The sequence below is a fragment of the Oncorhynchus clarkii genome, chromosome 1 (genome assembly GCF_045791955.1).
Source record: "Oncorhynchus clarkii lewisi isolate Uvic-CL-2024 chromosome 1, UVic_Ocla_1.0, whole genome shotgun sequence".
Taxonomy (NCBI): Eukaryota; Metazoa; Chordata; class Actinopteri; order Salmoniformes; family Salmonidae; genus Oncorhynchus; species Oncorhynchus clarkii.
The window spans coordinates 86,887,729-86,913,301 of record NC_092147.1 but is presented as its reverse complement, the minus strand read 5'-3'; the positions used below and the strand labels follow the sequence as shown (position 1 = coordinate 86,913,301).

General features: G+C 41.6%; 1 protein-coding gene across 1 annotated transcript in view; it reads right to left on the bottom strand.

The window, feature by feature from the left end:
• The window catches only part of LOC139410665 (adhesion G protein-coupled receptor B3-like), a 173,771-nt gene that overhangs the window by 146,036 nt on the left and 2,162 nt on the right, over positions 1-25,573 (bottom strand). The window contains exons 2-4 of the mRNA XM_071156092.1: positions 24,887-25,100; positions 21,470-21,538; positions 803-911 (exon numbers count right to left, since the gene is read on the bottom strand). Of these exons, the coding sequence (XP_071012193.1) occupies positions 803-911; positions 21,470-21,538; positions 24,887-25,100 (392 nt within the window). The remainder of the gene's footprint in view (positions 1-802; positions 912-21,469; positions 21,539-24,886; positions 25,101-25,573) is intronic.

The window sequence follows — 25,573 nt, the reverse complement described above, 5'->3', positions numbered from 1 at the left end:
TTTCTATTGGAATACTGGACCTAGATCTGTGTTAGGAGGGTTCGATTGGAATACTGGATCTAGATCTGTGTTAGGAGGGTCCTATTGGAATACTGGACCTAGATCTGTGTTAGGAGGGTTCTATTGGAATACTGGACCTAGATCTGTGTTAGGGGGGTTCTTTTGGAATACTGGACCTAGATCTGTGTTAGGAAGGTACTATTGGAATACTGGACCTAGATCTGTGTTAGGAGGGTTCTATTGGAATACTGTACCTCAAACTGTGATAGGGGGGTTCTTTTGGAATACTGGACCTAGAGACTTGAGATTCATCCTATGGTTGACTCACCCTGACCACGGTTTCTACCCACTGAAGACATGGTTGATATTGGAACATCGGATGTGAGTGTTTTCTTAGGAGTTAATCACAAGCTAGGTGTTAAATAACCATATTGATTAGTGGTTGTTTGTTAGGCTAAGCCTTCCTTCCCTTCCTTCCTTCCTTCCTTCCTTCCTTCCTTCCTTCCTTCCTTCCTTCCTTCCTTCCTTCCTTCCTTCCTCCCCTCCCTCCTTCCTTCCTCCTTCCCCCTCCCCTCCCCTCCCCTCCCCTCCACGCATAATTTATCCCAGATTACTGATGGATGGAGGGGGAATTGACATGGGGAGTCAGCAGCAGCAACATTTTGTTTATTCACACATGGACGATTGATCGTTGAACATCCATTTGATGATTGTTACTTTCACCCAGCTGGGTGGCTGGGTTGTGTGGGACTCCCATCCCAGGCCTGTGGGCTGTGAGAATAGATCTGTCTGTGGTTCTTACCCAAGTTCCCAGTCATCAGATAGGCGTTGTGGAAGTCCTTCATGCCCAGGCCAACGATGTGGATGAATTCCTCGATGACCTGCATCAGCTCCACTGCACCTGGATAGATCTAGAGAGACGACAACAACATTATAGTTACCTATTGAGAGGTGAGGACAACAGTACAGTTAACTAGTGAGAGGTGAGGACAACAGTACAGTTAACTAGTGAGAGATGAGGACAACATTACAGTTAACAAGTGAGAGATGACAACATTACAGTTAACTAGTGAGAGATGAGGACAACATTACAGTTAACTAGTGAGAGATGAGGACAACATTACAGTTAACTAGTGAGAGATGACGACAACATTAGAGTGAGAGATGAGGACAACGTTACAGATAACTAGTGAGAGGTGAGGACAACAGTACAGAACACTAGTGAGAGGTGAGGACAACAGTACAGTTAACTAGTGAGAGGTGAGGACAACATTACAGTTAACTAGTGAGAGATGAGGACAACATTACAGATAACTAGTGAGAGATGAGGAAAACATTACAGTTAACTAGTGAGAGATGAGGACAACATTACAGTTAACTAGTGAGAGATGACAACAACATTACAGTTAACTAGTGAGAGATGACAACAACATTACAGTTAACTAATGAGAGATGAGGACAACATTACAGTTAACTAGTGAGAGATGAGGACAACATTACAGATAACTAGTGAGAGATGAGGACAACATTACAGTTAACTAGTGAGAGATGAGGACAACATTACAGTTAACTAGTGAGAGATGAGGACAACATTACAGTTAACTAGTGAGAGATGACAACAACATTACAGTTAACTAGTGAGAGGTGATGACAACATTACAGTTAACTAGTGAGAGGTGATGACAACATTACAGTTAACTAGTGAGAGATGAGGACAACATTACAGTTAACTAGTGAGAGATGAGGACAACATTACAGATAACTAGTGAGAGATGAGGACAACATTACAGTTAACTAGTGAGAGATGAGGACAACATTACAGTTAACTAGTGAGAGATGACAACAACATTAGAGTGAGAGATGAGGACAACATTACAGATAACTAGTGAGAGGTGAGGACAACAGTACAGAACACTAGTGAGAGGTGAGGACAACAGTACAGTTAACTAGTTAGAGATGAGGACAACATTACAGTTAACTAGTGAGAGGTGAGGACAACAGTACAGTTAACTAGTGAGAGACGACTACAACATTAGAGTGAGAGATGAGGACAACATTGCAGATAACTAGTGAAAGGTGATGACAACAGTACAGAACACTAGTGAGAGGTGAGGACAACATTACAGTTAACTAGTGAGAGATGAGGACAACATTACAGATAACTATTGAGAGGTGAGGACAACATTACAGTTAACTAGTGAGAGATGAGGACAACATTACAGTTAACTAGTGAGAGATGACAACAACATTAGAGTGAGAGATGAGGACAACATTACAGATAACTAGTGAGAGGTGAGGACAACAGTACAGAACACTAGTGAGAGGTGAGGACAACAGTACAGTTAACTAGTGAGAGGTGAGGACAACATTACAGTTAACTAGTGAGAGATGAGGACAACATTACAGATAACTAGTGAGAGATGAGGACAACATTACAGTTAACTAGTGAGAGATGAGGACACCATTACAGTTAACTAGTGAGAGATGACAACAACATTACAGTTAACTAGTGAGAGATGACAACAACATTACAGTTAACTAATGAGAGATGAGGACAACATTACAGTTAACTAGTGAGAGATGAGGACAACATTACAGATAACTAGTGAGAGATGAGGACAACATTACAGTTAACTAGTGAGAGATGAGGACAACATTACAGTTAACTAGTGAGAGATGAGGACAACATTACAGTTAACTAGTGAGAGATGACAACAACATTACAGTTAACTAGTGAGAGGTGATGACAACATTACAGTTAACTAGTGAGAGGTGAGGACAACATTACAGTTAACTAGTGAGAGGTGATGACAACATTACAGTTAACTAGTGAGAGATGAGGACAACATTACAGTTAACTAGTGAGATATGAGGACAACATTACAGTTAACTAGTGAGAGATGAGGACAACATTACAGTTAACTAGTTAGAGATGAGGATAACATTTCAGTTAACTAGTGAGAGATGATGACAACATTACAGTTAACTAGTGAGAGATGAGGACAACATTACAGTTAACTAGTGAGAGGTGAGGACAACATTACAGTTAACTAGTGAGAGATGAGGACAACATTACAGTTAACTAGTGAGAGGTGATGACAACATTACAGTTAACTAGTGAGAGATGAGGACAACATTACAGTTAACTAGTGAGAGATGAGGACAACATTACAGTTAACTAGTGAGAGATGACAACAACATTACAGTTAACTAGTTAGAGATGAGGATAACATTTCAGTTAACTAGTGAGAGATGATGACAACATTACAGTTAACTAGTGAGAGATGAGGACAACATTACAGTTAACTAGTGAGAGGTGAGGACAACATTACAGTTAACAAGTGAGAGATGACAACATTACAGTTAACTAGTGAGAGATGAGGACAACATTACAGTTAACTAGTGAGAGATGACAACAACATTAGAGTGAGAGATGAGGACAACATTACAGATAACTAGTGAGAGGTGAGGACAACAGTACAGTTAACTAGTGAGAGACGACTACAACATTAGAGTGAGAGATGAGGACAACATTACAGATAACTAGTGAAAGGTGAGGACAACAGTACAGAACACTAGTGAGAGGTGAGGACAACATTACAGTTAACTAGTGAGAGATGAGGACAACATTACAGTTAACTAGTGAGAGATGACAACAACATTAGAGTGAGAGATGAGGACAACATTACAGATAACTAGTGAGAGGTGAGGACAACAGTACAGAACACTAGTGAGAGGTGAGGACAACAGTACAGTTAACTAGTGAGAGGTGAGGACAACATTACAGATAACTAGTGAGAGATGAGGAAAACATTACAGTTAACTAGTGAGAGATGAGGACAACATTACAGTTAACTAGTGAGAGATGACAACAACATTACAGTTAACTAGTGAGAGATGACAACAACATTACAGTTAACTAATGAGAGATGAGGACAACATTACAGTTAACTAGTGAGAGATGGGGACAACATTACAGATAACTAGTGAGAGATGAGGACAACATTACAGTTAACTAGTGAGAGATGAGGACAACATTACAGTTAACTAGTGAGAGATGAGGACAACATTACAGTTAACTAGTGAGAGATGACAACAACATTAGAGTGAGAGATGAGGACAACATTACAGATAACTAGTGAGAGGTGAGGACAACAGTACAGTTAACTAGTGAGAGACGACTACAACATTAGAGTGAGAGATGAGGACAACATTACAGATAACTAGTGAAAGGTGAGGACAACAGTACAGAACACTAGTGAGAGGTGAGGACAACATTACAGTTAACTAGTGAGAGATGAGGACAACATTACAGTTAACAAGTGAGAGATGACAACAACATTAGAGTGAGAGATGAGGACAACATTACAGATAACTAGTGAGAGGTGAGGACAACAGTACAGAACACTAGTGAGAGGTGAGGACAACAGTACAGTTAACTAGTGAGAGGTGAGGACAACATTACAGTTAACTAGTGAGAGATGAGGACAACATTACAGATAACTAGTGAGAGATGAGGAAAACATTACAGTTAACTAGTGAGAGATGAGGACAACATTACAGTTAACTAGTGAGAGATGACAACAACATTACAGTTAACTAGTGAGAGATGACAACAACATTACAGTTAACTAATGAGAGATGAGGACAACATTACAGTTAACTAGTGAGAGATGGGGACAACATTACAGATAACTAGTGAGAGATGAGGACAACATTACAGTTAACTAGTGAGAGATGAGGACAACATTACAGTTAACTAGTGAGAGATGAGGACAACATTACAGTTAACTAGTGAGAGATGACAACAACATTACAGTTAACTAGTGAGAGGTGATGACAACATTACAGTTAACTAGTGAGAGGTGATGACAACATTACAGTTAACTAGTGAGAGATGAGGACAACATTACTGTTAACTAGTGAGAGATGAGGACAACATTACAGATAACTAGTGAGAGATGAGGACAACATTACAGTTAACTAGTGAGAGATGAGGACAACATTACAGTTAACTAGTGAGAGATGACAACAACATTAGAGTGAGAGATGAGGACAACATTACAGATAACTAGTGAGTGGTGAGGACAACAGTACAGAACACTAGTGAGAGGTGAGGACAACAGTACAGTTAACTAGTTAGAGATGAGGACAACATTACAGTTAACTAGTGAGAGGTGAGGACAACAGTACAGTTAACTAGTGAGAGACGACTACAACATTAGAGTGAGAGATGAGGACAACATTACAGATAACTAGTGAAAGGTGATGACAACAGTACAGAACACTAGTGAGAGGTGAGGACAACATTACAGTTAACTAGTGAGAGATGAGGACAACATTACAGATAACTATTGAGAGGTGAGGACAACATTACAGTTAACTAGTGAGAGATGAGGACAACATTACAGTTAACTAGTGAGAGATGAGGACAACATTACAGTTAACTAGTGAGAGATGACAACAACATTACAGTTAACTAGTTAGAGATGAGGATAACATTACAGTTAACTAGTGAGAGATGATGACAACATTACAGTTAACTAGTGAGAGATGAGGACAACATTACAGTTAACTAGTGAGAGGTGAGGACAACATTACAGTTAACTAGTGAGAGATGAGGACAACATTACAGTTAACTAGTGAGAGGTGATGACAACATTACAGTTAACTAGTGAGAGATGAGGACAACATTACAGTTAACTAGTGAGAGATGAGGACAACATTACAGTTAACTAGTGAGAGATGACAACAACATTACAGTTAACTAGTTAGAGATGAGGATAACATTACAGTTAACTAGTGAGAGATGATGACAACATTACAGTTAACTAGTGAGAGATGAGGACAACATTACAGTTAACTAGTGAGAGGTGAGGACAACATTACAGTTAACTAATGAGAGATGAGGACAACATTACAGTTAACTAGTGAGAGACGACAACATTACAGTTAACTAGTGAGAGATGAGGACAACATTACAGTTAACTAGTGAGAGATGACAACAACATTACAGTTAACTAGTGAGAGATGAGGACAGCATTACAGTTAACTAGTGAGAGATGAGCACAACATTACAGTTAACTAGTGAGAGATGACAACAACATTACAGTTAACTAGTGAGAGATGAGGACAACATTACAGTTAACTAGTGAGAGGTGAGGACAACATTACAGTTAACTAGTGAGAGATGAGGACAACATTACAGTTAACTAGTGAGAGATGACAACAACATTACAGTTAACTAGTGAGAGATGAGGACAACATTACAGTTAACTAGTGAGAGGTGAGGACAACATTACAGTTAACTAGTGAGAGATGAGGACAACATTACAGTTAAACTAGTGAGAGATGAGGACAACATTACAGTTAACTAGTGAGAGATGAGGACAACATTACAGTTAACTAGTGAGAGGTGAGGACAACATTACAGTTAACTAGTGAGAGGTGAGGACAACATTACAGTTATCTAGTGCCGTATCAGTGCAGCCGTTACATAGGTCAAATGTCCCCCACATTTCCTATATACTGTAGTCTGCTTGACCAGGGCCCATAGGGCACTAGGAAATACAGTGCCATTTGGGACAAAGAACTAGACGTGAGAAGAGAGGCGAGAAACTTCACAGTTATCTTATTACTGCAACATCAGTGCTGCCATTACATGTACACAGCATTAGTCAGTAGTGTTATACCAGCGTTCCTCTTGGAACTGTCTCCTGAGAGAGAGGGAGTGTGGTGTGGAAAACGTAGAGGCGTTATGTGAGGGATAGAAGCAAACAGAATGTCATAGGGTTATGTGAAGACTTAACTTCTAACAGAGCGTTTACTTGACTGATTTTACTTGTCCAACATGAACCACAACAATCTAAAAATGTTCATCTTCCACTCATCAGACATCTCACCTCTGACCAGGACATGGCTACTAGCTACTAGATTCTGGTACCCTTTAAAAGGGGACAGACCAGGACATGGCTACTAGCTACTAGATTCTGGGACCCTTTAAAAGGGGACAGACCAGGACATGGCTACTAGCTACTAGATTCTGATACCCTTTAAAAGGGGACAGACCAGGACATTGCTACTAGCTACTAGATTCTGGTACCCTTTAAAAGGGGACAGACCAGGACATGGCTACTAGCTACTAGATTCTGATACCCTTTAAAAGGGGACAGACCAGGACATGGCTACTAGCTACTAGATTCTGGTACCCTTTAAAAGGGGACAGACCAGGACATGGCTACTAGCTACTAGATTCTGGGACCCTTTGTGACACCCGTCCCACTCTGTCTGCCATATTCTTTCTCTTTGCTCTTGTTTTCCATATTAGGATGTCAGTGGGCGGGGCTGGGAGGGTCGTCAGCAACATGGGACACACCTGGGCCTGGGTGTGTCCCAGGATAAATACACCTCTTCCCCATTCATTGAGGGGACTCTCTCCATGCAGACACAGTGATAGAGTTTGGTTGTGGTATTTTTATTTCTGTTTTGTTTGCTTGCTTTGGCACCTTTCAGCACCCCTCATTATCACATTTATTCACGCAGCCACTCACTTACACTGCTGATTACACCATTGTTAATTGTATTTATGTTACTTCAGTCAATAAATATATTTTTGTTATTATTTATTCACACGTTGTCTCCCTTTTTGTTACGGACTTCGAGCTGGTGTTGTGACACCTTTTTTTAATTTTACCTTTATTTAACTAGGCAATTCAGTTAAGAACAAATTCTTATTTACAATGACAGCCTAGGAACAGTGGGTTAACTGGCCTAGGAACAGTGGGTTAACTGGCCTAGGAAAAGTGGGTTAACTGGCCTAGGAACAGTGGGTAAACTGGCCTAGGAACAGTGGGTTAACTGGCCTAGGAACAGTGGGTTAACTGGCCTAGGAACAGTGGGTTAACTGGCCTAGGAACAGTGGGAAAACTGGCCTAGGAACAGTGGATTAACTGCCTTGTTCAGAGGAAGAACGACACATTTTTACCTTGTCAGCTCTGGAATTCGATCTTGCAAACTTCTAGTTACTAGTCCAACGCTCTAACCACTAGGCTACACCAGGACATGGTTACTTGTCCAACGCTCTAACCACTAGGCTACAACAGGACATGGTTACTAGTCCAACGCTCTAACCACTAGGCTACACCAGGACATAGCTACTAGTCCAACGCTCTAACCACTAGGCTACACCAGGACATGGTTACTAGTCCAACGCTCTAACCACTAGGCTACACCAGGACATGGTTACTAGTCCAACGCTCTAACCACTAGGCTACACTAGGACATGGTTACTAGTCCAACGCTCTAACCACTAGGCTACACTAGGACATGGTTACTAGTCCAACGCTCTAACCACTAGTCTACACTAGGACATGGTTACTAGTCCAACGCTCTAACCACTAGGCTACACTAGGACATGGTTACTAGTCCAACGCTCTAACCACTAGGCTACACTAGGACATGGTTACTAGTCCAACGCTCTAACCACTAGGCTACACCAGGACATGGTTACTAGTCCAACGCTCTAACCACTAGGCTACACTAGGACATGGTTACTAGTCCAACGCTCTAACCACTAGGCTACACCAGGACATGGTTACTAGTCCAACGCTCTAACCACTAGGCTACACCAGGACATGGCTACTAGTCAAACGCTCTAACCACTAGGCTACACCAGGACATGGTTACTAGTCCAACGCTCTAACCACTAGGCTACACCAGCACATGGTTACTAGTCCAACGCTCTAACAACTAGGCTACACCAGCACATGGCTACTAGTCCAACGCTCTAACCACTAGGCTACACCAGGACATGGCTACTAGTCCAACGCTCTAACCACTAGGCTACACCAGGATATTGTTACTAATCCAACGCTCTAACCACTAGGCTACACCAGGACATGGTTACTAGTCCAACGCTCTAAACACTAGGCTACACCAGGACATGGTTACTAGTCCAACGCTCTAACCACTAGGCTACACCAGGACATGGTTACTAGTCCAACGCTCTAACCACTAGGCTACAACCGGACATGGTTACTAGTCCAACGCTCTAACAACTAGGCTACACCAGGACATGGTTACTAGTCCAACGCTCTAACCACTAGGCTACACCAGGACATGGTTACTAGTCCAACGCTCTAACCACTAGGCTACACTAGGACATGGTTACTAGTCCAACGCTCTAACCACTAGGCTACACCAGGACATGGTTACTAGTCCAACGCTCTAACCACTAGGCTACACCAGGACATGGTTACTAGTCCAACGCTCTACCCACTAGGCAACACTAGGACATGGTTACTAGTCCAACGCTCTAACCACTAGGCTACACTAGGACATGGTTACTAGTCCAACGCTCTAACCACTAGGCTACACCAGGACATGGTTACTAGTCCAACGCTCTAAACACTAGGCTACACCAGGACATGGTTACTAGTCCAACGCTCTAAACACTAGGCTACACCAGGACATGGCCACTAGATACTGGTAACATTTAAAAGGGGACAGACCAGGACATGGTTACTAGATACTGGTAACCTTTAAAAGGGGACAGACCAGGACATGGCTACTAGCTACTAGATACTGGTAACCTTTAAAAGGGGACAGACCAGGACATGGTTACTAGATACTGGTAACCTTTAAAAGGGGACAGACCAGGACATGGTTACTAGCTACTAGATACTGGTAACCTTTAAAAGTGGACAGACCAGGACATGGTTACTAGATACTGGTAACCTTTAAAAGGGAACAGACCAGGACTTGGTTACTAGATACTAGATACTGGTTACCTTTAAAAGGGGGCAGACCAGGACATGGTTACTAGATACTGGTAACCTTTAAAAGGGGACAGACCAGGACATGGCTACTAGATACTGGTAACCTTTAAAAGGGGACAGACCAGGACATGGTTACTAGCTACTAGATACTGGTAACCTTTAAAAGGGGACAGACCAGGACATGGTTACTAGCTACTAGATACTGGTAACCTTTAAAAGGGGACAGACCAGGACATGGCTACTAGATACTGGTAACCTTTAAAAGGGGACAGACCAGGACATGGCTACTAGATACTGGTACCCTTTAAAAGGGGACAGACCAGGACATGGCTACTAGATACTGGTAACCTTTAAAATGGGACAGACCAGGACATGGTTACTAGATACTGGTAACCTTTAAAAGGGGACAGACCAGGACATGGTTACTAGATACTGGTAACCTTTAAAAGGGGACAGACCAGGACATGGTTACTAGATACTGGTAACCTTTAAAAGGGGACAGACCAGGACATGGCTACTAGATACTGGTAACCTTTAAAAGGGTACAGACCAGGACATGGCTACTAGATACTGGTAACCTTTAAAAGGGGACAGACCAGGACATGGTTACTAGATACTGGTAACCTTTAAAAGGGGACAGACCAGGACATGGCTACTAGATACTGGTAACCTTTAAAAGGGGACAGATCAGGACATGGTTACTAGCTACTAGATACTGGTAACCTTTAAAAGGGGACAGACCAGGACATGGTTACTAGATACTGGTAACCTTTAAAAGGGGACAGACCAGGACATGGTTACTAGATACTGGTAACCTTTAAAAGGGGACAGACCAGGACATGGCTACTAGATACTGGTAACCTTTAAAAGGGGACAGACCAGGACATGGCTACTAGATACTGGTAACCTTTAAAAGGGGACAGACCAGGACATGGCTACTTGCTAGTAGGTACTAGTACCGTTTAAAAGGGGGCATTGTCTAATGCCTACTAAAAGTGATTGCACAGGTCAGGGCATTGTTCAAAATCTGTCAGTACATGTATTGATCTTTGCATTATCCGACATTGAACCTTTGAGACAGACACCCTGACAGAGCAGGACATGGCTAGTAGATAGACACTGCCCTTTAGAAGCAAACTGTCTAGTGACCACTGGAGAGCTAGAAACTACCCTTTAAAAGGACACTGCTTAGTGACCACTGGAGAGTGATTGCTCAGGACAGGGCAGTGTGTCTGTCCTTAGGGACCTGCCATCAGTGTCAGAGAGAATGCAAAGGAAGCATTCAGGACCATGGATAGAGACAGAGCAACACACTCACGTAAGCACACCTGTCTCCTCCCAGCTGATACACATTAAGACACACTAACCCGATCGTTGACCTTGAAGAGATCGGCCCACTATCCTGGCAGATCTGAATCTAGCAGAGAGGGATCAGCTGTAATCAGAGGGGATTTGATTTGGGGGCAGACATTTTGTGTGATTTGAGTGAGGCAGACTGTTAATGCGCTGATGATGATGATATCAATATATAATTTTTGTTCTATTGTTCTTTGTATTTTCCTTAAGATGTACCAAATGGATCCATTCTAATTTAATCAGCAATTCAAACAGTGTTAAAATGGTACTTGAAAACAATAAGATTTATCAGGAAGGAAAAGCCCCATTATTACACTAGCTGTCCTAGACATGGACACAGAATAGCAGCATGTGAGTTAGCTATAGCTCTACTCTACAGACAAGGCAATGACATGTCTTAGTCCGGAGAGGAGCTCTGAGTGGCATCCCATAATGAACACCTCCTGATACAATCATACACACACTCACACATATACTTACTGACACACACACACTCGGAACACACAGGAAACTGTTGAGCGTGAAAAACCCAGCAGCACTGAAATTCTTGACACAAACGTCTCGCTCCTACTACCGTACCCCGTTCAAAGGCACTTCAAACTTTTGTCTGGCCCATTCACCCTATGAATGGAACACATACACAATCCACGCCTCAAGGCTTAAAAATCCTTCTTTAACCTGTCTCCTCCCCTTCATCTACACTGATTGAAGTGGATTTAACAAGTGACATCAATAAGGGATCATGTCTTTCTCCTGGATTCACCTGGTCAGTCTATGTCATGGAAAGAGCAGGTGTTCTTAATGTTTTGTACACTCAGTGTATTTCTGTGCTTGACAGCAACCGAACTACAACTCCCATCCTCTCCACAGCATTGACACATCTTATTTGCCTTTATTTAACCAGGTAAGTAATTGAGAACACATTCTCATTCACAATAGTGACGTGACCAAGATGGAGATGTAAAACACAGCAAAGCTGTAACGATTCTCCTCCTCTTCTGCGGAGGAGTAGGAAATATCGGACCAATATGCAGCGTGGTAAGTGTTCGTCATATTTATTACACTGAACACAGAAAACAAATGAACAAGAGAAGAAAGGAAAAACAGTCCCGTATGGTGAAAACACTGAAACGGAAAATAACCACCCACAAACAACAGTGGGAAAACAGGCTACCTATGTATGGTTCTCAATCAGAGACAACGATTGACAGCTGCCTCTGATTGGGAACCATACCAGGCCAAACACATAGAAATATAAACACAAGAACAAAACATAGAATGCCCACCCCAACTCACGCCCTGACCAACCTAATATAGAGACATACCAAAGGAACTAAGGTCAGCAGACAAAAGCAGACAATTACAGACAAAGCAGACAATTCTTGACCATTGCCATTCCTCAACCATTCCACAACCATTCCACAACCATTCCTCAACCATTCCACAACCATTCCTCAACCATTCCACAACCATTCCTCAGCATTACTCAACCATTCCTCAGCATTACTCAACCATTCCTCAGCCATTGCTCAGTCATTCCTCAGCCATTCCTACTGCCAAAAACAACAGGCATACAGCTGATATTTTCATCTCTACAACAACAGACATGCAGCTCATCCTCCGTTTCCTCAGAAACAGTGATTACACTGCAGCATCCATCCACACTCATCATAGCCATTCCTGTACTACAAATAACAGGATTTGAAGTGCATTGCTTGTGTCTAGCTTTTAGAACACCAACACATTGTCTAGTTGTAAAATAATGCATAAAAACACATCTGTCCAAAATCCATCTTTTACCCTGATCCTTTAGATGACAGATGGCTGTCATATCAGCTCATGGTCTGGTGAAGATGAACTACACATTTGCCAAAGAAGAACTCTTTATACCTAAATAGACTTGGCCTGAATCGCACATTCTTAAACACCAGGCAGGCAATCCTTAGACAGGCACACATCCACACAAACACACACCCTCCTTAGGCAGACCGAGGGCTCTGTTCCTCAGCCAGTGAACTAATGAACCTTGTCTCCATCCTCCTCTGGGTTCCTAATCAGACAGACAGATTTCCGGTCTGCCTTCTATGTGTGTGTGTGTGTGTGTGTGTGTGTGTGTGGGTGTGTGTGTGTGTGTGTGTGTTTGTGTGTGTGTGTGTGTGTGTGTGTGTGTGTGTGTGTGTGTGTGTGTGTGTGTGTGTGTGTGTGTGTGTGTGTGTGTGTGTGTGTGTGTGTGTGTGTGTGTGTGTGTGTGTGTGTGTGTGTGTGTGTGTGTGTGTGTGTGTGTGTGTGTGTGTGTGTAATTTCTGCAGTGGAGATGAGATTTGAATGAGATATGAAGCAGCATGCCAGAAATAAATGGTTGTAGAAGGAAGGCTGTATGTCTGATGATGAGCCCAGAGGAAGGATGTCTTTCTGATGAGGAGCCCAGAGGAAGGCTGTATGTCTGATGAGGAGCCCAGAGGAAGGCTGTATGTCTGATGAGGAGCCCAGAGGAAGGATGTCTTTCTGATGAGAAGCCCAGAGGAAGGCTGTATGTCTGATGAGGAGCCCAGAGGAAGGCTGTATGTCTGATGAGGAGTCCAGAGGAAGATGGAGATAAGGTTCAAATCAAATCAAATCAAAGTGTATTGGTTAAGTACACATATTTGCAGGTGTTATAGCAGGTGCAGTGAAATGCTCATGTTACTAGCTCCAACAGTGCAGGATAATTTCTACAGTACAAATACAGTCAAATACACAAATAATCAATGATCCAAACAATAAATCAAGAAATGACAATGAGTGAGAATGTGTCAGAATCCAGAATATAAATACATGGTGTGTATAGACAGTATAGAATGTGTCAGAATCCAGAATATAAATACATGGTGTGTATAGACGGTATAGAATGTGTCAGAATCAGGAATATAAATACATGGTGTGTATAGACGGTATAGAATGTGTCAGAATCAGGAATATAAATACATGGTGTGTATAGACAGTATAGAATGTGTCAGAATCTAGAATATAAATACATGGTGTGTATAGACAGTATAGAATGTGTCAGAATCTAGAATATAAATACATGGTGTGTATAGACAGTATAGAATCTGGAAAATAATATGGTATGTACAGTAGTAGGTATATTAGGATAAGCTATGTGGAGAATACTGTAGAGACATACACATTGAGTATATAAATAGATTATGAGGTGACCAGCGTTCAATGACTCTATATACTGTACATGGGGCGTTAGTCTCAAGGTGCAGGGCAGGTAGCTGATCAACAGTCTGATGGCCTGGAGATAGAAGCCGTTTTTCAGTAATTCGGTCCCAGCTTTGATGCACCTGTACCGGCTCTGTCTGCTAGATGGTAGCAGGGTGAACAGACCTTGACTTCCTCTGTCTGTCAGCCAGTAAACTGATGAAGTCAAGGTCTGTTTAAAAATGGACAGTTAGGCAGAGAGAGTTCTTGGCCAGCTGTACCTCCATGGTCTTTGTCTTTCTGATTATCTCATCTCAATTACCCACCTCTTACCTAAACTCTAACCCTCTGCAGGCTGAGATACAGAGGATAGAAGGGTGTTAGGTAGAGAGAGTTCTTGGCCAGCTGTACCTCCATGATCTTTATCGTTCTCATCTCAACTACCCACCTCTGACTCAAACTCTAACCCTAACCTTAGCAGGCTGAGAGACAGAGGACAGAAGGGTGTTAGGCAGAGAGAGTTCTTGGCCAGCTGTACCTCCGTGATCTTAGTCTTTCTGATTGTCTCATCTCAACTACCCACCTCTGACTCAAACCCTAACCTCTGCAGGCTGACAAGATGGTGCTGCAGTGAATAGCAACTGTTTTACAGGCTCCTGACCAATTCTGCTGTTTTTTGCTTGTGTTTTTTTTTCCGCTGATCTTACAAAAATTTTTTTTATAATGTGTCCGCCATCCCCCAGACTCGAAAGAGTAAGCGATGGCAGAGAAGAGGCAGACGAGTCGGTATCCTGACAAAACTACGTTGGCGAGGAAATAAACCGCCTTCTATTTTTTTATTATTATTATTTTTTTATTTTTTATTTCACCTTTATTTAACCAGGGAGGCTAGTTGAGAACACCTTTATTTAACCAGGGAGGCCAGTTGAGAACACCTTTATTTAACCAGGGAGGCCAGTTGAGAACACCTTTATTTAACCAGGGAGGCCAGTTGAGAACACCTTTATTTAACCAGGGAGGCTAGTTGAGAACACCTTTATTTAACCAGGGAGGCCAGTTGAGAACACCTTTATTTAACCAGGGAGGCCAGTTGAGAACACCTTTATTTAACCAGGGAGGCCAGTTGAGAACACCTTTATTTAACCAGGGAGGCCAGTTGAGAACACCTTTATTTAACCAGGTAGGCTAGTTGAGAACACCTTTATTTAACCAGGGAGGCCAGTTGAGAACACCTTTATTTAACCAGGGAGGCCAGTTGAGAACACCTTTATTTAACCAGGTAGGCTAGTTGAGAACACCTTTATTTAACCAGGGAGGCCAGTTGAGAACACCTTTATTTAACCAGGGAGGCCAGTTGAGAACACCTTTATTTAACCAGGGAGGCCAGTTGAGAACACCTTTATTTAACCAGGGAGGCTAGTTGAGAACACCTTTATTTAACCAGGGAGGCCAGTTGAGAACACCTTTATTTAACCAGGGAGGCCAGTTGAGAACACCTTTATTTAACCAGGTAGGCTAGCTGAGAACACCTTTATTTAACCAGGGAGGCCAGTTGAGAACACCTTTATTTAACCAGGGAGGCCAGTTGAGAACACCTTTATTTAACCAGGTAGGCTAGCTGAGAACACCTTTATTTAACCAGGGAGGCCAGTTGAGAACACCTTTATTTAACCAGGGAGGCCAGTTGAGAACACCTTTATTTAACCAGGGAGGCCAGTTGAGAACACCGTTATTTAACCAGGGAGGCCAGTTGAGAACACCTTTATTTAACCAGGGAGGCCAGTTGAGAACACCTTTATTTAACCAGGGAGGCTAGTTGAGAACACCTTTATTTAACCAGGGAGGCCAGTTGAGAACACCTTTATTTAACCAGGGAGGCCAGTTGAGAACACCTTTATTTAACCAGGGAGGCCAGTTGAGAACACCTTTATTTAACCAGGTAGGCTAGTTGAGAACACCTTTATTTAACCAGGTAGGCTAGTTGAGAACACCTTTATTTAACCAGGGAGGCCAGTTGAGAACACCTTTATTTAACCAGGTAGGCTAGTTGAGAACACCTTTATTTAACCAGGGAGGCTAGTTGAGAACACCTTTATTTAACCAGGTAGGCTAGTTGAGAACACCTTTATTTAACCAGGGAGGCTAGTTGAGAACACCTTTATTTAACCAGGGAGGCCAGTTGAGAACAAGTTCTCATTTACAACTGTGACCTGGCCAAGATAAGGCATAGCAGTGTGAACAGACAACACAGAGTTACACATGGAGTAAACAATTAACAAGTCAATAACACAGTAGAAAAAGGAACGTACTGTAGAACAACCTGGAAGAGCTCCTCTCGAGACTATCCTATCAGCGGGACCTGAAGAACTGTAAAACTCTCTGTTTCTCTGAGACATGGTTGTACAAGGACATGGATAATATACATCTGACGTATCCATGCATTGTCTAGAGAGGACGGGGGATAATATACATCTATCTGACGTCTCCATGCATCGTCTAGAGGCGACGGAGGATAATAAACATCTATCTGACGTCTCCATGCATCGTCTAGAGAGGACGGGGGATAATATACATCTATCTGACGTCTCCATGCATCGTCTACAGAGGACATGGATAATAAACATCTATCTGACGTCTCCATGCATCGTCTAGAGGGGACGTGGGATAATAAACATCTATCTGACGTCTCCATGCATCGTCTAGAGAGGACGGAGGATAATATACATCTATCTGACGTCTCCATGCATCGTCTAGAGAGGACATGGATAATATAGATCTATCTGATGTCTCCATGCATCGTCTAGAGGGGACGGAGGATAATAAACATCTATCTGACGTCTCCATGCATCGTCTAGAGGGGACGGAGGATAATAAACATCTATCTGACGTCTCCATGCATCGTCTAGAGGGGACGGAGGATAATAAACATCTATCTGACCCTCCCTTTGGCAAATCTGACCATAACTTTAACCTCCTAATTCCTTCTTACAAGCAAAAACTCAAACAGGAAGTACCAGTGACACACTCAATAGGTAAGTGGTCTGATGAAGCAGACGTTAAGTTACAGGACTGTTTTGCTAGCACAGACTGGAATATGTTCCGGGATTCATCCCATGGCATTGAGGAGTTTACCACATCAGTCACCTGCTTCATTAATAAGTGCATTGACGGCTTCTTCTCCACAGTGACTGTGCGCACATATCCTAACCAGAAGCCATTGATTACAGGCAACATCCACACTGAGTTTAAGGCCAGAGCTGCCACTTTCAAGAAGCGGGACACTAATCCGGATGCTTTCTGTTCCTCCACACCTATAGGCAGGAACTTAAACAAGGAAGCACTTCTTGTTTAAGTTTTGAAACCAACGTTGAAACTGTTCAACGTTGGTTTGACCAGTTGGAGTCTATGTTTTAAGATTGTTTCGATCACGCGGTGTGGGAAATGGTACACTGACTCTGTGACTGAGTTCATCAGGAAGTGCATAGAGGATGTTGTTCCCACTGTGAAAATTATAACTTACCCAAACCAAAAACTGTGGATAGATGGCAGCATATGTGCAAAACTGAAAGCGTGAACCACCACTTTTAACCATGGCAAGGTGACATGGACGTCTACAAACAGCGATGCCCTCCGTAAGGCAGGGCCTTCAGAACCTCAAAACCTTCTACAACTACACCATTGAGAGTATCTTGACTGACTGCATCACCGCTTGGTAGGGCAACAGCTTCGCATCCAACCGATGAGAGAGTGAGAGAGAGAGAGAGAGAGAGAGAGAGAGAGAGAGAGAGAGAGAGAGAGATAGAGAACCTAGTGTGTGTGTGTCGTAGACCAGACAGACAAAAGTCAGAAACTGCAGTGAGGACCACCAATTAGTACTTGTAGAGAGACAGAAAGACTGGGTCGATAGAGGGCAGACTGCCTGCTGTTCTCTTTCTCTCTTTCTTAGTCATTTAGCAGACACCCTTATCCAGAGTGACTTACAGGAGCCATTAGGCTTAAGTGCCTTGCTCAGTAAATATATTTGTTGTTGGCTCTGGATTCAAACCAGCAACCTTTCGGCTACTGGCCCAATGCTCTTAACTGCTAGGCTTCATACTTCTCTCTATCTTTCTTTCTCTCTCTCTCTCTCCATCTCTTCCTCTATCCTTCCCTCTCTCTGTCTCTTCCTCTATCTTTCTCATCCTCTATCCTTCCCTCTCTCCTTCTCTATTTCTCCTTCTCTCTCTCCTCTCTCTCCTTCTCTTTCTCTCCTTCTCTATCTCTCCTTCTCTATCTCCCCTTCTCTATCTCTCGTTATCATCCTCTCTCTCTCTCTCTCTCTCTCTCTCTCTCTCTCTCTCTCTCTCCAAGGTCTTAACCACCTAGGTGAATCAAAGAGAAACAGAGGGAAGAAAAAGGAAGAAAAACACCAACCATCCAAAATACCCCCTCTTTCTCTTTCTCTTTCTCTCTTTCTTTCTCTCTTTCTCTCTCTTTCTTTCTCTTTCTCTCTCTCTCTCTCTCTCTTTCCTCCCTTCGCCCTCCTTTCCTTTCCTCTCTGGAAGTTCTGGAAGTTCACAAAAGCTGCGGATGTTTTTTGTAAATTAGTGGTCTGTGGAGATGCTGTCTCTGCCGGAGACAGGGCGGATTCGTCTTAAAATAAAGTGGGAGTTTTTGAAGGAAGAGTGGCCACCTCTCAACCCTGAGAGGCTCATTCAGGATGACAGGAGAAGTGACAGGAGGAAAACCCACGCAGATAAAATCATAAAACCCCCTGCCTGAGGTTGTACCCAGCATCCTTGGTGTATTTTTGTGGGATAAAGACGAGAGGACCTGACCGACACATTTCTGTTCCAGAATATGGTTAATGAATGTGAATAGAATGGATTTATGTTCTGTATAAAATATGATTCCATTAGATGTTTCCTTGTTCAATCTACAGTTGGAAGTTTAGTCGGAAGTTTACATACACCTTAGCCAAATACGTTGAATCTCAGTTTTTCACAATTCCTGACATTTAATCAGAGTAAAAATTCAGTTTTAGGATTTATTTTAAGAATGTGAAATGCCAGAATAATATTAGAGAGAATTATTTATTTCAGCTTTTATTTCACATTCCCAGTGGGTCAGAAGTTTACAAACACTCAATTAGTATTTGGTAGCATTGCCTTTGAATTGTTTAACTTGGGTCAAACATTTCGAGTAGCCTTCCATAAGCTTCCCACAATAAGTTGGGTGAATTTTGGCCCATTCTTCCTGACAGAGCTGGTGTAACTGAGTCAGGTTTGTAGGCCTCCTTGCTCGCACATGCTTTTCAGTTCTGCCCACACATTTTCCATGGGATTGAGGTCAGGGCTTTGTGATGGCCACTCCAATACCTTGACTTTGTTGCCCTTAAGCCATTTTGTCACAACTTTAGAAGTATGCTTGGGGTCATCGTCCATTTGGAAGACCCATTTGCGACCAAGCTTTAACTTCTTGACTGATGTCTTGAGATGTTGCTTCAATAGATCTTCAGTAGATTTCCATCCTCATGATGCCATCTATTTTGTGAAGTGCACCAGTCCCTCCTGCAGCAAAGCACCCACACAATATGATGCTGCCACCCCCGTGCTTCACGTTTGGGATGGTGTTCTTCGGCTTGACCAAACAGTTCTATATTTGTTTCATCAGACCAGAGGACATCTTTGTCTCCATGTGCAGTTGCAAACCGTAGTCTGGCTTTTTTATGGCGGTTTTGGAGCAGTGGCTTCTTCCTTGCTGAGTGGCCTTTCATGTTATGTCGATATGGGACTCGTTTTACTGTGGATTTAGATACTTTTGTACCTGTTTCCTCCAGCATCTTCACAAGGTCCTTTGCTGCTGTTCTGGGCTTGATTTTCACTTTTTACACCAAAGTACGTTAATCTCTAGGAGACAGAAAGTGTCTCCTTCCTGAGCGGTAGGACGGCTGCGTGGTCCCATGGTGTTTATACTTGCGTACTATTGTTTGTACAGATGAACGTGGACCCTTCATACATTTATAAATTGCTCCCAAGGATGAACCAGACTTGTGGAGGTCTACAATTGTTTTCCTGAGGTCTTGTCTGATTTATTTTTATTTTCCCATGATGTCAAGCCAAAAGGCAATGAGTTTGAAGGTAGGCCTTGAAATACATCCACAAGTACACCTCCAATTGACTCAAATTATGTCAATTAGCCTATCAGAAGCTTCTAAAGCCATGACATAATTTTCTGGAATTTTCCAAGCTGTTTAAAGGCACAGTCAACTTAGTGTATGCAAACTTCTGACCCACTGGAATTGTGATACAGTGAATTACAAGTGAAATAATCTGTCTGTAAACAATTGTTGGAAAAATGACTTGTGTCAAGCACAAAGTAGATGCCCTAACCGACTTGCCAAAACTATAGTTTGTTAACAAAAAAATGTGTGGAGTGGTTGAAAAACACATTTTAATGACTCCAGACTAAGTGTATGTAAACTTCCAACTTCAACTGTATATACTGTTGAATATAGTCTACTAACATGGGAGTCATGTAGCTGTTCTTACCTCGCAGGTATACTATACATGCAACATCCTTCGTTTGAATAGCACAGGGAGGCAGAAATATCCATTCTAGCAACAGCTATAGCCCTCTGATGTGACTAAATAAAGATACATTCTCCTCAGGGGTTCTGTAATTATGAAATCCAGCATTTAAAATGACCTTTCCACCCTGACTGCTATGGAGTGACTGGGTTTCTAGGGAAGAAGAACAAACATCATAGAGAGACATAATGAGTCGATTGGGGCTGGTCATCTCTTGTGGCTGTGCTCCCTGCTGCCACCGAGTGGACAGTGGTGGTATTATACCTCCAGATAGAGATACAGACACATCCCAACCCAGTGACACAACGTGACTAAATAAAAGTACTTCACGGCTGATCTAGGATCAGGAACAGCCTGCTTACACAATCTTATGATCTAAAAGAGCAAATCTGATCCTAGATCAGCACTCCTACTCTGAATAGGAACTCAGATCACAATGACCAGTTGAACCTGGCGATACAACTCAGGCTCAGTGCTGGTGAATGCTATAGTATTCAACTGTCTGGACCAGATTCTGAAAGAATACCACACTCACCCACTTTAAGTGCATTCCATAATGTATCAAGCTCACTGCAGAATGCTTACCTGTTGTGCGTCTTCCCACTTTTCCCTGTTGTCCTCCTCTAGGAGATTGCTGATGATTTGAAAGAAGTTCTGTAGGGAGGAGAGAGAGGAAATTGACTCAATTAAATTGACTCTTATTGCATCAAAAGAAAACAAAGCTGATGCCCCTTTCCACACACACATGTATGTACAAACACACAGACAGATGCTCAGGGGAACTATCACTACCCTATTGACAGTCAGCGTCAAGGATGACCCTCAGGAGAATAACCACTACCCTATTGACAGTCAGAGTCAAAAATGTTTCAGCTGTTCTGCCGTGTGTGTGTGTGTGTGTGTGCCCAGGGGTGGCCCCTTTCCCGTGATACAGACAATCTTTTTTTCTACTTGAATGCTTATGCTCCCTCTGGTGGTAATATGCCCATTTTAACATTAGCACACACACACACACACACACACACACACACAGCAAAAATGCACAGATGCAGCAGCGAGCGCTAGCTGTACTCATTGCGTCAGACTGTCTGTCCACACAACGACAGACCAGACACACGACCAGGACACAGCTAGCATTCAGGACAGAAATTATCTTATTGGAGCAGGAGGAGGAGGAGGAGGAGGAGGAAGAGGGGGTTCAGGCTGTAATCTCCATCATACTACTGAAATAAAGAAAATAAAGCTGGAGGAGAGAGGGGAAGACAGGGAGGGGGACACTGGGGAGAGAGGAGGAAACAGTGGCGAGGGAGGAGGAGAGGGAAGACAGGGGAGAGGGGAAGGGTAGACAGGGAGAGAGGGGGTCAGAAGAGGGAGTGGGAGGCAGGAGGGAGGGTAAATAGGTAGAGGGGGTGACAGGAGGGAGAGGGAAAGATGTAGGAGGGGGTGACAGGCAGGAGGGGGAAAAAGGTATAGGGGGTGACAGGAGGGAGGGGGAAAGAGGTGGAGGGGGTGACAGGAGGGAGGGGGAAAGAAGTAGAGGGGTTGACAGGACAGAGAGGGAAAGAGGTAGAGGGGGTGACAGGACAGAGGGGGAAAGAGGTATAGGGGGTGACAGGACAGAGAGGGAAAGAGGTAGAGGGGGTGACAGGAGGGAGGGGGAAAGAGGTAGAGGGGGTGACAGGAGGGAGGGGGATAGAGGTGGAGGGGGTGACAGGACAGAGAGGGAAAGAGGTATAGGGGGTAACAGGATGGAGGGGGAAAGAGGTAGAGGGGGTGACAGGAGGGAAGGGGAAAGAGGTGGAGGGGGTGACAGGAGGGAGGGGGAAAGAGGTAGAGGGGGTGACAGGACAGAGGGGGAAAGAGGTAGAGGGGGTGACAGGAGGGAGGGGGAGAGTTCTCTGATAAAATAAACAGGCATAATGGAGCTTTCTTAGTGTCGATTTCTGGGAAAATGCATTTGAAATGACTACCATTCACCACTGCATTCAACATTACATATTACAGTAAATATAATGATTACATGTTACAGTAAATATAATGATTACATGTTACAGTAAATATAATGATTACATATTACAGTATATATAATGATTACATGTTACAGTAAATATAATGATTACATGTTACAGTAAATATAATGATTACATGTTACAGTAAATATAATGATTACATGTCACAGTAAATATAATGATTTCATATTACAGTAAATATAATGATTACATGTTGCAGTAAATATAATGATTACATGTTACAGTAAATATAATGATTACATGTTACAGTAAATATAATGATTACATGTCACAGTAAATATAATGATTACATGTTACAGTAAATATAATTATTACATGTCACAGTAAATATAATGATTACATGTCACAGTAAATATAATGATTACATGTTACAGTAAATATAATGATTACATGTCACAGTAAATATAATGATTACATGTTACAGTAAATATAATGATTACATGTTACAGTAAATATAATGATTACATATTACAGTATATATAATGATTACATATTATAGTAAATATAATGATTACATGTCACAGTAAATATAATGATTACCTGTTCCAGTAAATATAATGATTACATGTTACAGTAAATATAATGATTACATATTACAGTATATATAATGATTACATATTATAGTAAATATAATGATTACATGTCACAGTAAATATAATGATTACCTGTTCCAGTAAATATAATGATTACATGTCACAGTAAATATAATGATTACCTGTTCCAGTAAATATAATGATTACCTGTTACAGTAAATATAATGATTACATGTCACAGTAAATATAATGATTACATGTTACAGTAAATATAATTATTACATGTCACAGTAAATATAATGATTACATGTCACAGTAAATATAATGATTACATGTCACAGTAAATATAATGATTACATGTCACAGTAAATATAATGATTACATGTTACAGTAAATATAATGATTACATGTTACAGTAAATATAATGATTACATATTACAGTATATATAATGATTACATATTATAGTAAATATAATGATTACATGTCACAGTAAATATAATGATTACCTGTTCCAGTAAATATAATGATTACATGTTACAGTAAATATAATGATTACATATTACAGTATATATAATGATTACATATTATAGTAAATATAATGATTACATGTCACAGTAAATATAATGATTACCTGTTCCAGTAAATATAATGATTACATGTCACAGTAAATATAATGATTACCTGTTCCAGTAAATATAATGATTACCTGTTACAGTAAATATAATTACAATGGTAGCTTGCCTCGTTAAATAAAATGTTTTAATGTAAAACTTTAGACAACATGCACCCACTCTGGAGAAACCAACCAGTAAATGTAACAGTAAATATAATGATTACAAAGGTAGCGTTAGACATCATAATAACAGAGGTGACAGCTCATCCCAGGCAGGTACCTATTTGTTTACGTTTCTATTTTAGTCTTTTAGCAGACAAAATAGACCAATGGCTGTTCATCTGGGTAAGGGGATGGACTCTAGACCATACTATCAGCCAATCATGTCTGTGTATGTAAATATCTTCAAATGTGTTTCCTAACGCCCACACGATCAGGCTGAGCATTTCAAGAGCCAAAGGAGGCTCAGGGAAATAAATGATTAAAAAAGTTATTTTCATTATATAAACACACACAGTGATTTATGAGACATACAGTGATGATTTAAAATAACAAAGCTGACATGGGGACTTTAACTGTGTAAATAATCATTCCAGTTTCAATGGAAAGGGGGAGATATGTTGACAAGCCTCTCAGGGGTTTTCCACCTCTCCTGCACATGCAGGAGAAAACCTTTTAAACCTTATCATATTGTTTTCTATTTTCATGTGTGCAACAAAAAAAAAGGACACAAAAAAGGACACAAATCAAAATAAATTCAACACACAATTCTACCTCAGCAGCATGGTCAACATTTATCAAGACAAAAGAGACCGATCCACTCACCTGCACGTCGTCTGAGCTAGGTTCGTAACTGGCCCTCTTGAAGGTATCAGTCACGTTTCTGAGTATCTCCACAGAGGACAGCAGGTCTCCAGCGTAGAAGTTCCTTCTCTGGGTGAGATCCAGCAGGGTCTTGGTCACCTGAGACATCCCGTCCCCCGCCAACTTCCCCTGGCCCTTAGCTAGATGGCCCTGGATCTCCAGAAGAAGAAATGAACTATGAGGTCTTATATGTTCTCTACACTATATTACAGTATATTACCACAGTATTACTACAATGATTGATTCTCTACACTATATTACAGTATATTACTACAGTATTACTACAATGATTGATTCTCTACACTATATTACAGTATATTACTACAGTATTACTACATTGATTGATTCTCTACACTATATTACAGTATATTACTACAGTATTACTACATTGATTGATTCTCTACACTATATTACAGTATATTACCACAGTATTACTACAATGATTGATTCTCTACACTATATTACAGTATATTACTACAGTATTACTACAATGATTGATTCTCTACACTATATTACAGTATATTACCACAGTATTACTACAATGATTGATTCTCTACACTATATCACAGTATATTACTACAGTATTACTACATTGATTGATTCTCTACACAATATTACAGTATATTACTACAGTATTACTACAATGAT